This window comes from Erpetoichthys calabaricus, chromosome 12 (assembly GCF_900747795.2).
Source record: "Erpetoichthys calabaricus chromosome 12, fErpCal1.3, whole genome shotgun sequence".
In the NCBI taxonomy this organism is placed as follows: Eukaryota; Metazoa; Chordata; class Cladistia; order Polypteriformes; family Polypteridae; genus Erpetoichthys; species Erpetoichthys calabaricus.
Window position 1 is genome coordinate 56120681 of NC_041405.2, and position 12867 is coordinate 56133547.

The 12867-nt window shown below is 44.2% G+C and overlaps 1 protein-coding gene across 1 annotated transcript; it reads left to right on the forward strand.

The window, feature by feature from the left end:
- Positions 1 to 11590: 11590 nt before the first annotated feature.
- LOC127529955 (mucin-5AC-like) lies at positions 11591 to 12557 on the forward strand (the record flags this gene model as incomplete). The annotated part of the gene is made up of 2 exons (XM_051935371.1): positions 11591 to 12454; positions 12537 to 12557. Coding segments are annotated over 2 exons (885 nt in total), but the record flags the coding sequence as incomplete, so codon positions are not given.
- Positions 12558 to 12867: the final 310 nt, after the last annotated feature.

Here is a 12867-nt window from a genome sequence, read left to right on the forward strand (position 1 = left end):
TCGGTGTCAACTGAATCAACGTCATCCCCATCTACTACCGTGGCAGGTGCTTCAATAACAACACTAACACAACCATCTTCATCAACCATTACGTCAGTAGGTACGTCACCATCTACATCAGCTTCAAGTACAACTCCAACCCCTGTGCCGACAGAGAGCACAGTGCAAAGTACAATCAGTTCGTCTACCACTGAATCCACTACAGTGCCAAGTACAAGTACATCAGATTCACCCAGTACATCTGCTTCTGTTGAAAGTACTGTCTCCTCTACAACAGTAACAACTGTTTTGATACCATCACCAAGCAGTACCAGTTCAAGCACTTTAATAGCAACTCCGACAACATCAACTTCATTAACCTCGACTGTTGCACCAAAGACATCTCTAGCACCATCAACCTCCACTTCAGCAACATCTTCTACAAACACAGCTGTACCAACTACAAGCTCTTCTTCTTTGCCAACAACGTCAACATCTACAACACCAATTTCAACAGCAAGCTCCAGTGTATCTACAACTGCACAAACCACTGTCACATCAACATCGCTGTCAACTGAATCAACGTCATCCCCATCTACTACCGTGGCAGGTGCTTCAACAACAACACTAACACAACCATCTTCATCAACCATTACGTCAGTAGGTACGTCACCATCTACAACAGCTTCAAGTACAACTCCAACCCCTGTGCCGACAGAGAGCACAGTGCAAAGTACAATCAGTTCGTCTACCACTGAATCCACTACAGTGCCAAGTACAAGTACATCAGATTCACCCAGTACATCTGCTTCTGTTGAAAGTACTGTCTCCTCTACAACAGTAACAACTGTTTTGATACCATCACCAAGCAGTACCAGTTCAAGCACTTTAATAGCAACTCCGACAACATCAACTTCATTAACCTCGACTGTTGCACCAAAGACATCTCTAGCACCATCAACGTCCACTTCAGCAACATCTTCTACAAACACAGCTGTACCAACTACAAGCTCTTCTTCTTTGCCAACAACGTCAACATCTACAACACCAATTTCAACAGCAAGCTCCAGTGTATCTACAACTGCACAAACCACTGTCACATCAACATCGGTGTCAACTGAATCAACGTCATCCCCATCTACTACCGTGGCAGGTGCTTCAACAACAACACTAACACAACCATCTTCATCAACCATTACGTCAGTAGGTACGTCACCATCTACAACAGCTTCAAGTACAACTCCAACCCCTGTGCCGACAGAGAGCACAGTGCAAAGTACAATCAGTTCGTCTACCACTGAATCCACTACAGTGCCAAGTACAAGTACATCAGATTCACCCAGTACATCTGCTTCTGTTGAAAGTACTGTCTCCTCTACAACAGTAACAACTGTTTTGATACCATCACCAAGCAGTACCAGTTCAAGCACTTTAATAGCAACTCCGACAACATCAACTTCATTAACCTCGACTGTTGCACCAAAGACATCTCTAGCACCATCAACCTCCACTTCAGCAACATCTTCTACAAACACAGCTGTACCAAGTACAAGCTCTTCTTCTTTGCCAACAACGTCAACATCTACAACACCAATTTCAACAGCAAGCTCCAGTATATCTACAACTGCACAAACCACTGTCACATCAACATCGGTGTCAACTGAATCAACGTCATCCCCATCTACTACCGTGGCAGGTGCTTCAATAACAACACTAACACAACCATCTTCATCAACCATTACGTCAGTAGGTACGTCACCATCTACAACAGCTTCAAGTACAACTCCAACCCCTGTGCCGACAGAGAGCACAGTGCAAAGTACAATCAGTTCGTCTACCACTGAATCCACTACAGTGCCAAGTACAAGTTCATCAGCTTCACCCAGTACATCTGCTTCTGTTGAAAGTACTGTCTCCTCTTCAACAGTAACAACTGTTTTGATACCATCACCAAGCAGTACCAGTTCAAGCACTTTAATAGCAACTCCGACAACATCAACTTCATTAACCTCGACTGTTGCACCAAAGACATCTCTAGCACCATCAACGTCCACTTCAGCAACATCTTCTACAAACACAGCTGTACCAACTACAAGCTCTTCTTCTTTGCCAACAACGTCAACATCTACAACACCAATTTCAACAGCAAGCTCCAGTGTATCTACAACTGCACAAACCACTGTCACATCAACATCGGTGTCAACTGAATCAACGTCATCCCCATCTACTACCGTGGCAGGTGCTTCAACAACAACACTAACACAACCACCTTCATCAACCATTACGTCAGTAGGTACGTCACCATCTACAACAGCTTCAAGTACAACTCCAACCCCTGTGCCGACAGAGAGCACAGTGCAAAGTACAATCAGTTCGTCTACCACTGAATCCACTACAGTGCCAAGTACAAGTACATCAGATTCACCCAGTACATCTGCTTCTGTTGAAAGTACTGTCTCCTCTACAACAGTAACAACTGTTTTGATACCATCACCAAGCAGTACCAGTTCAAGCACTTTAATAGCAACTCCGACAACATCAACTTCATTAACCTCGACTGTTGCACCAAAGACATCTCTAGCACCATCAACCTCCACTTCAGCAACATCTTCTACAAACACAGCTGTACTAAGTACAAGCTCTTCTTCTTTGCCAACAACGTCAACATCTACAACACCAATTTCAACAGCAAGCTCCAGTATATCTACAACTGCACAAACCACTGTCACATCAACATCGGTGTCAACTGAATCAACGTCATCCCCATCTACTACCGTGGCAGGTGCTTCAACAACAACACTAACACAACCATCTTCATCAACCATTACGTCAGTAGGTACGTCACCATCTACAACAGCTTCAAGTACAACTCCAACCCCTGTGCCGACAGAGAGCACAGTGCAAAGTACAATCAGTTCGTCTACCACTGAATCCACTACAGTGCCAAGTACAAGTTCATCAGCTTCACCCAGTACATCTGCTTCTGTTGAAAGTACTGTCTCCTCTTCAACAGTAACAACTGTTTTGATACCATCACCAAGCAGTACCAGTTCAAGCACTTTAATAGGAACTCCGACAACATCAACTTCATTAACCTCGACTGTTGCACCAAAGACATCTCTAGCACCATCAACCTCCACTTCAGCAACATCTTCTACAAACACAGCTGTGCAAACTACAAGCTCTTCTTCTTTGCCAACAACGTCAACATCTACAACACCAATTTCAACAGCAAGCTCCAGTGTATCTACAACTGCACAAACCACTGTCACATCAACATCGGTGTCAACTGAATCAACGTCATCCCCATCTACTACCGTGGCAGGTGCTTCAACAACAACACTAACACAACCATCTTCATCAACCATTACGTCAGTAGGTACGTCACCATCTACAACAGCTTCAAGTACAACTCCAACCCCTGTGCCGACAGAGAGCACAGTGCAAAGTACAATCAGTTCGTCTACCACTGAATCCACTACAGTGCCAAGTACAAGTTCATCAGCTTCACCCAGTACATCTGCTTCTGTTGAAAGTACTGTCTCCTCTTCAACAGTAACAACTGTTTTGATACCATCACCAAGCAGTACCAGTTCAAGCACTTTAATAGCAACTCCGAGAACATCAACTTCATTAACCTCGACTGTTGCACCAAAGACATCTCTAGCACCATCAACCTCCACTTCAGCAACATCTTCTACAAACACAGCTGTACCAACTACAAGCTCTTCTTCTTTGCCAACAACGTCAACATCTACAACACCAATTTCAACAGCAAGCTCCAGTGTATCTACAACTGCACAAACCACTGTCACATCAACATCGGTGTCAACTGAATCAACGTCATCCCCATCTACTACGGTGGCAGGTGCTTCAACAACAACACTAACACAACTATCTTCATCAACCATTACGTCAGTAGGTACGTCACCATCTACAACAGCTTCAAGTACAACTCCAACCCCTGTGCCGACAGAGAGCACAGTGCAAAGTACAATCAGTTCGTCTACCACTGAATCCACTACAGTGCCAAGTACAAGTTCATCAGCTTCACCCAGTACATCTGCTTCTGTTGAAAGTACTGTCTCCTCTTCAACAGTAACAACTGTTTTGATACCATCACCAAGCAGTACCAGTTCAAGCACTTTAATAGCAACTCCGACAACATCAACTTCATTAACCTCGACTGTTGCACCAAAGACATCTCTAGCACCATCAACCTCCACTTCAGCAACATCTTCTACAAACACAGCTGTACCAACTACAAGCTCTTCTTCTTTGCCAACAACGTCAACATCTACAACACCAATTTCAACAGCAAGCTCCAGTGTATCTACAACTGCACAAACCACTGTCACATCAACATCGGTGTCAACTGAATCAACGTCATCCCCATCTACTACCGTGGCAGGTGCTTCAACAACAACACTAACACAACCACCTTCATCAACCATTACGTCAGTAGGTACGTCACCATCTACAACAGCTTCAAGTACAACTCCAACCCCTGTGCCGACAGAGAGCACAGTGCAAAGTACAATCAGTTCGTCTACCACTGAATCCACTACAGTGCCAAGTACAAGTACATCAGATTCACCCAGTACATCTGCTTCTGTTGAAAGTACTGTCTCCTCTACAACAGTAACAACTGTTTTGATACCATCACCAAGCAGTACCAGTTCAAGCACTTTAATAGCAACTCCGACAACATCAACTTCATTAACCTCGACTGTTGCACCAAAGACATCTCTAGCACCATCAACCTCCACTTCAGCAACATCTTCTACAAACACAGCTGTACCAACTACAAGCTCTTCTTCTTTGCCAACAACGTCAACATCTACAACACCAATTTCAACAGCAAGCTCCAGTGTATCTACAACTGCACAAACCACTGTCACATCAACATCGCTGTCAACTGAATCAACGTCATCCCCATCTACTACCGTGGCAGGTGCTTCAACAACAACACTAACACAACCATCTTCATCAACCATTACGTCAGTAGGTACGTCACCATCTACAACAGCTTCAAGTACAACTCCAACCCCTGTGCCGACAGAGAGCACAGTGCAAAGTACAATCAGTTCGTCTACCACTGAATCCACTACAGTGCCAAGTACAAGTACATCAGATTCACCCAGTACATCTGCTTCTGTTGAAAGTACTGTCTCCTCTACAACAGTAACAACTGTTTTGATACCATCACCAAGCAGTACCAGTTCAAGCACTTTAATAGCAACTCCGACAACATCAACTTCATTAACCTCGACTGTTGCACCAAAGACATCTCTAGCACCATCAACCGTCCACTTCAGCAACATCTTCTACAAACACAGCTGTACCAACTACAAGCTCTTCTTCTTTGCCAACAACGTCAACATCTACAACACCAATTTCAACAGCAAGCTCCAGTGTATCTACAACTGCACAAACCACTGTCACATCAACATCGGTGTCAACTGAATCAACGTCATCCCCATCTACTACCGTGGCAGGTGCTTCAACAACAACACTAACACAACCATCTTCATCAACCATTACGTCAGTAGGTACGTCACCATCTACAACAGCTTCAAGTACAACTCCAACCCCTGTGCCGACAGAGAGCACAGTGCAAAGTACAATCAGTTCGTCTACCACTGAATCCACTACAGTGCCAAGTACAAGTACATCAGATTCACCCAGTACATCTGCTTCTGTTGAAAGTACTGTCTCCTCTACAACAGTAACAACTGTTTTGATACCATCACCAAGCAGTACCAGTTCAAGCACTTTAATAGCAACTCCGACAACATCAACTTCATTAACCTCGACTGTTGCACCAAAGACATCTCTAGCACCATCAACCTCCACTTCAGCAACATCTTCTACAAACACAGCTGTACCAAGTACAAGCTCTTCTTCTTTGCCAACAACGTCAACATCTACAACACCAATTTCAACAGCAAGCTCCAGTATATCTACAACTGCACAAACCACTGTCACATCAACATCGGTGTCAACTGAATCAACGTCATCCCCATCTACTACCGTGGCAGGTGCTTCAACAACAACACTAACACAACCATCTTCATCAACCATTACGTCAGTAGGTACGTCACCATCTACAACAGCTTCAAGTACAACTCCAACCCCTGTGCCGACAGAGAGCACAGTGCAAAGTACAATCAGTTCGTCTACCACTGAATCCACTACAGTGCCAAGTACAAGTTCATCAGCTTCACCCAGTACATCTGCTTCTGTTGAAAGTACTGTCTCCTCTTCAACAGTAACAACTGTTTTGATACCATCACCAAGCAGTACCAGTTCAAGCACTTTAATAGCAACTCCGACAACATCAACTTCATTAACCTCGACTGTTGCACCAAAGACATCTCTAGCACCATCAACCTCCACTTCAGCAACATCTTCTACAAACACAGCTGTACCAACTACAAGCTCTTCTTCTTTGCCAACAACGTCAACATCTACAACACCAATTTCAACAGCAAGCTCCAGTGTATCTACAACTGCACAAACCACTGTCACATCAACATCGGTGTCAACTGAATCAACGTCATCCCCATCTACTACCGTGGCAGGTGCTTCAACAACAACACTAACACAACCATCTTCATCAACCATTACGTCAGTAGGTACGTCACCATCTACAACAGCTTCAAGTACAACTCCAACCCCTGTGCCGACAGAGAGCACAGTGCAAAGTACAATCAGTTCGTCTACCACTGAATCCACTACAGTGCCAAGTACAAGTACATCAGATTCACCCAGTACATCTGCTTCTGTTGAAAGTACTGTCTCCTCTACAACAGTAACAACTGTTTTGATACCATCACCAAGCAGTACCAGTTCAAGCACTTTAATAGCAACTCCGACAACATCAACTTCATTAACCTCGACTGTTGCACCAAAGACATCTCTAGCACCATCAACCTCCACTTCAGCAACATCTTCTACAAACACAGCTGTACTAAGTACAAGCTCTTCTTCTTTGCCAACAACGTCAACATCTACAACACCAATTTCAACAGCAAGCTCCAGTATATCTACAACTGCACAAACCACTGTCACATCAACATCGGTGTCAACTGAATCAACGTCATCCCCATCTACTACCGTGGCAGGTGCTTCAACAACAACACTAACACAACCATCTTCATCAACCATTACGTCAGTAGGTACGTCACCATCTACAACAGCTTCAAGTACAACTCCAACCCCTGTGCCGACAGAGAGCACAGTGCAAAGTACAATCAGTTCGTCTACCACTGAATCCACTACAGTGCCAAGTACAAGTTCATCAGCTTCACCCAGTACATCTGCTTCTGTTGAAAGTACTGTCTCCTCTTCAACAGTAACAACTGTTTTGATACCATCACCAAGCAGTACCAGTTCAAGCACTTTAATAGGAACTCCGACAACATCAACTTCATTAACCTCGACTGTTGCACCAAAGACATCTCTAGCACCATCAACCTCCACTTCAGCAACATCTTCTACAAACACAGCTGTGCAAACTACAAGCTCTTCTTCTTTGCCAACAACGTCAACATCTACAACACCAATTTCAACAGCAAGCTCCAGTGTATCTACAACTGCACAAACCACTGTCACATCAACATCGGTGTCAACTGAATCAACGTCATCCCCATCTACTACCGTGGCAGGTGCTTCAACAACAACACTAACACAACCATCTTCATCAACCATTACGTCAGTAGGTACGTCACCATCTACAACAGCTTCAAGTACAACTCCAACCCCTGTGCCGACAGAGAGCACAGTGCAAAGTACAATCAGTTCGTCTACCACTGAATCCACTACAGTGCCAAGTACAAGTTCATCAGCTTCACCCAGTACATCTGCTTCTGTTGAAAGTACTGTCTCCTCTTCAACAGTAACAACTGTTTTGATACCATCACCAAGCAGTACCAGTTCAAGCACTTTAATAGCAACTCCGACAACATCAACTTCATTAACCTCGACTGTTGCACCAAAGACATCTCTAGCACCATCAACCTCCACTTCAGCAACATCTTCTACAAACACAGCTGTACCAACTACAAGCTCTTCTTCTTTGCCAACAACGTCAACATCTACAACACCAATTTCAACAGCAAGCTCCAGTGTATCTACAACTGCACAAACCACTGTCACATCAACATCGGTGTCAACTGAATCAACGTCATCCCCATCTACTACCGTGGCAGGTGCTTCAACAACAACACTAACACAACCATCTTCATCAACCATTACGTCAGTAGGTACGTCACCATCTACAATAGCTTCAAGTACAACTCCAACCCCTGTGCCAACAGAGAGCACAGTGCAAAGTACAATCAGTTCATCTACCACTGAATCCACTACAGTGCCAAGTACAAGTTCATCAGCTTCACCCAGTACGTCTGCTTCTGTTGAAAGTACTGTCTCCTCTATAACAGTAACAACTGTTTTGATACCATCACCAAGCAGTACCAGTTCAAGCACTTTAATAGCAACTCCGACAACATCAACTTCATTAACCTCGACTGTTGCACCAAAGACATCTCTAGCACCATCAACCTCCACTTCAGCAACATCTTCTACAAACACAGCTGTACTAAGTACAAGCTCTTCTTCTTTGCCAACAACGTCAACATCTACAACACCAATTTCAACAGCAAGCTCCAGTATATCTACAACTGCACAAACCACTGTCACATCAACATCGGTGTCAACTGAATCAACGTCATCCCCATCTACTACCGTGGCAGGTGCTTCAACAACAACACTAACACAACCATCTTCATCAACCATTACGTCAGTAGGTACGTCACCATCTACAACAGCTTCAAGTACAACTCCAACCCCTGTGCCGACAGAGAGCACAGTGCAAAGTACAATCAGTTCGTCTACCACTGAATCCACTACAGTGCCAAGTACAAGTTCATCAGCTTCACCCAGTACATCTGCTTCTGTTGAAAGTACTGTCTCCTCTTCAACAGTAACAACTGTTTTGATACCATCACCAAGCAGTACCAGTTCAAGCACTTTAATAGCAACTCCGACAACATCAACTTCATTAACCTCGACTGTTGCACCAAAGACATCTCTAGCACCATCAACCTCCACTTCAGCAACATCTTCTACAAACACAGCTGTACCAACTACAAGCTCTTCTTCTTTGCCAACAACGTCAACATCTACAACACCAATTTCAACAGCAAGCTCCAGTGTATCTACAACTGCACAAACCACTGTCACATCAACATCGGTGTCAACTGAATCAACGTCATCCCCATCTACTACCGTGGCAGGTGCTTCAACAACAACACTAACACAACCATCTTCATCAACCATTACGTCAGTAGGTACGTCACCATCTACAACAGCTTCAAGTACAACTCCAACCCCTGTGCCGACAGAGAGCACAGTGCAAAGTACAATCAGTTCGTCTACCACTGAATCCACTACAGTGCCAAGTACAAGTTCATCAGCTTCACCCAGTACATCTGCTTCTGTTGAAAGTACTGTCTCCTCTTCAACAGTAACAACTGTTTTGATACCATCACCAAGCAGTACCAGTTCAAGCACTTTAATAGCAACTCCGACAACATCAACTTCATTAACCTCGACTGTTGCACCAAAGACATCTCTAGCACCATCAACCTCCACTTCAGCAACATCTTCTACAAACACAGCTGTACCAACTACAAGCTCTTCTTCTTTGCCAACAACGTCAACATCTACAACACCAATTTCAACAGCAAGCTCCAGTGTATCTACAACTGCACAAACCACTGTCACATCAACATCGGTGTCAACTGAATCAACGTCATCCCCATCTACTACCGTGGCAGGTGCTTCAACAACAACACTAACACAACCATCTTCATCAACCATTACGTCAGTAGGTACGTCACCATCTACAACAGCTTCAAGTACAACTCCAACCCCTGTGCCGACAGAGAGCACAGTGCAAAGTACAATCAGTTCGTCTACCACTGAATCCACTACAGTGCCAAGTACAAGTTCATCAGCTTCACCCAGTACATCTGCTTCTGTTGAAAGTACTGTCTCCTCTTCAACAGTAACAACTGTTTTGATACCATCACCAAGCAGTACCAGTTCAAGCACTTTAATAGCAACTCCGACAACATCAACTTCATTAACCTCGACTGTTGCACCAAAGACATCTCTAGCACCATCAACCTCCACTTCAGCAACATCTTCTACAAACACAGCTGTACCAACTACAAGCTCTTCTTCTTTGCCAACAACGTCAACATCTACAACACCAATTTCAACAGCAAGCTCCAGTGTATCTACAACTGCACAAACCACTGTCACATCAACATCGGTGTCAACTGAATCAACGTCATCCCCATCTACTACCGTGGCAGGTGCTTCAACAACAACACTAACACAACCATCTTCATCAACCATTACGTCAGTAGGTACGTCACCATCTACAACAGCTTCAAGTACAACTCCAACCCCTGTGCCGACAGAGAGCACAGTGCAAAGTACAATCAGTTCGTCTACCACTGAATCCACTACAGTGCCAAGTACAAGTTCATCAGCTTCACCCAGTACATCTGCTTCTGTTGAAAGTACTGTCTCCTCTTCAACAGTAACAACTGTTTTGATACCATCACCAAGCAGTACCAGTTCAAGCACTTTAATAGCAACTCCGACAACATCAACTTCATTAACCTCGACTGTTGCACCAAAGACATCTCTAGCACCATCAACCTCCACTTCAGCAACATCTTCTACAAACACAGCTGTACCAACTACAAGCTCTTCTTCTTTGCCAACAACGTCAACATCTACAACACCAATTTCAACAGCAAGCTCCAGTGTATCTACAACTGCACAAACCACTGTCACATCAACATCGGTGTCAACTGAATCAACGTCATCCCCATCTACTACCGTGGCAGGTGCTTCAACAACAACACTAACACAACCATCTTCATCAACCATTACGTCAGTAGGTACGTCACCATCTACAACAGCTTCAAGTACAACTCCAACCCCTGTGCCGACAGAGAGCACAGTGCAAAGTACAATCAGTTCGTCTACCACTGAATCCACTACAGTGCCAAGTACAAGTTCATCAGCTTCACCCAGTACATCTGCTTCTGTTGAAAGTACTGTCTCCTCTTCAACAGTAACAACTGTTTTGATACCATCACCAAGCAGTACCAGTTCAAGCACTTTAATAGCAACTCCGACAACATCAACTTCATTAACCTCGACTGTTGCACCAAAGACATCTCTAGCACCATCAACCTCCACTTCAGCAACATCTTCTACAAACACAGCTGTACCAACTACAAGCTCTTCTTCTTTGCCAACAACGTCAACATCTACAACACCAATTTCAACAGCAAGCTCCAGTGTATCTACAACTGCACAAACCACTGTCACATCAACATCGGTGTCAACTGAATCAACGTCATCCCCATCTACTACCGTGGCAGGTGCTTCAACAACAACACTAACACAACCATCTTCATCAACCATTACGTCAGTAGGTACGTCACCATCTACAACAGCTTCAAGTACAACTCCAACCCCTGTGCCGACAGAGAGCACAGTGCAAAGTACAATTAGATCGTCTACCACTGAATCCACTACAGTGCCAAGTACAAGTTCATCAGCTTCACCCAGTACATCTGCTTCTGTTGAAAGTACTGTCTCCTCTACAACAGTAACAACTGTTTTGATACCATCACCAAGCAGTACCAGTTCAAGCACTTTAATAGCAACTCCGACAACATCAACTTCATTAACCTCGACTGTTGCACCAAAGACATCTCTAGCACCATCAACGTCCACTTCAGCAACATCTTCTACAAACACAGCTGTACCAACTACAAGCTCTTCTTCTTTGCCAACAACGTCAACATCTACAACACCAATTTCAACAGCAAGCTCCAGTGTATCTACAACTGCACAAACCACTGTCACATCAACATCGGTGTCAACTGAATCAACGTCATCCCCATCTACTACCGTGGCAGGTGCTTCAACAACAACACTAACACAACCATCTTCATCAACCATTACGTCAGTAGGTACGTCACCATCTACAACAGCTTCAATTACAACTCCAACCCCTGTGCCGACAGAGAGCACACTGCAAAGTACAATCAGTTCGTCTACCACTGAATCCACTACAGTGCCAAGTACAAGTTCATCAGCTTCACCCAGTACATCTGCTTCTGTTGAAAGTACTGTCTCCTCTACAACAGTAACAACTGTTTTGATACCATCACCAAGCAGTACCAGTTCAAGCACTTTAATAGCAACTCCGACAACATCAACTTCATTAACCTCGACTGTTGCACCAAAGACATCTCTAGCACCATCAACCTCCACTTCAGCAACATCTTCTACAAACACAGCTGTACCAACTACAAGCTCTTCTTCTTTGCCAACAACGTCAACACCTACAACACCAATTTCAACAGCAAGCTCCAGTGTATCTACAACTGCACAAACCACTGTCACATCAACATCGGTGTCAACTGAATCAACGTCATCCCCATCTACTACCGTGGCAGGTGCTTCAACAACAACACTAACACAACCATCTTCATCAACCATTACGTCAGTAGGTACGTCACCATCTACAACAGCTTCAAGTACAACTCCAACCCCTGTGCCGACAGAGAGCACAGTGCAAAGTACAATCAGTTCGTCTACCACTGAATCCACTACAGTGCCAAGTACAAGTTCATCAGCTTCACCCAGTACATCTGCTTCTGTTGAAAGTACTGTCTCCTCTTCAACAGTAACAACTGTTTTGATACCATCACCAAGCAGTACCAGTTCAAGCACTTTAATAGCAACTCCGACAACATCAGCTTCATTAACCTCGACTGTTGCACCAAA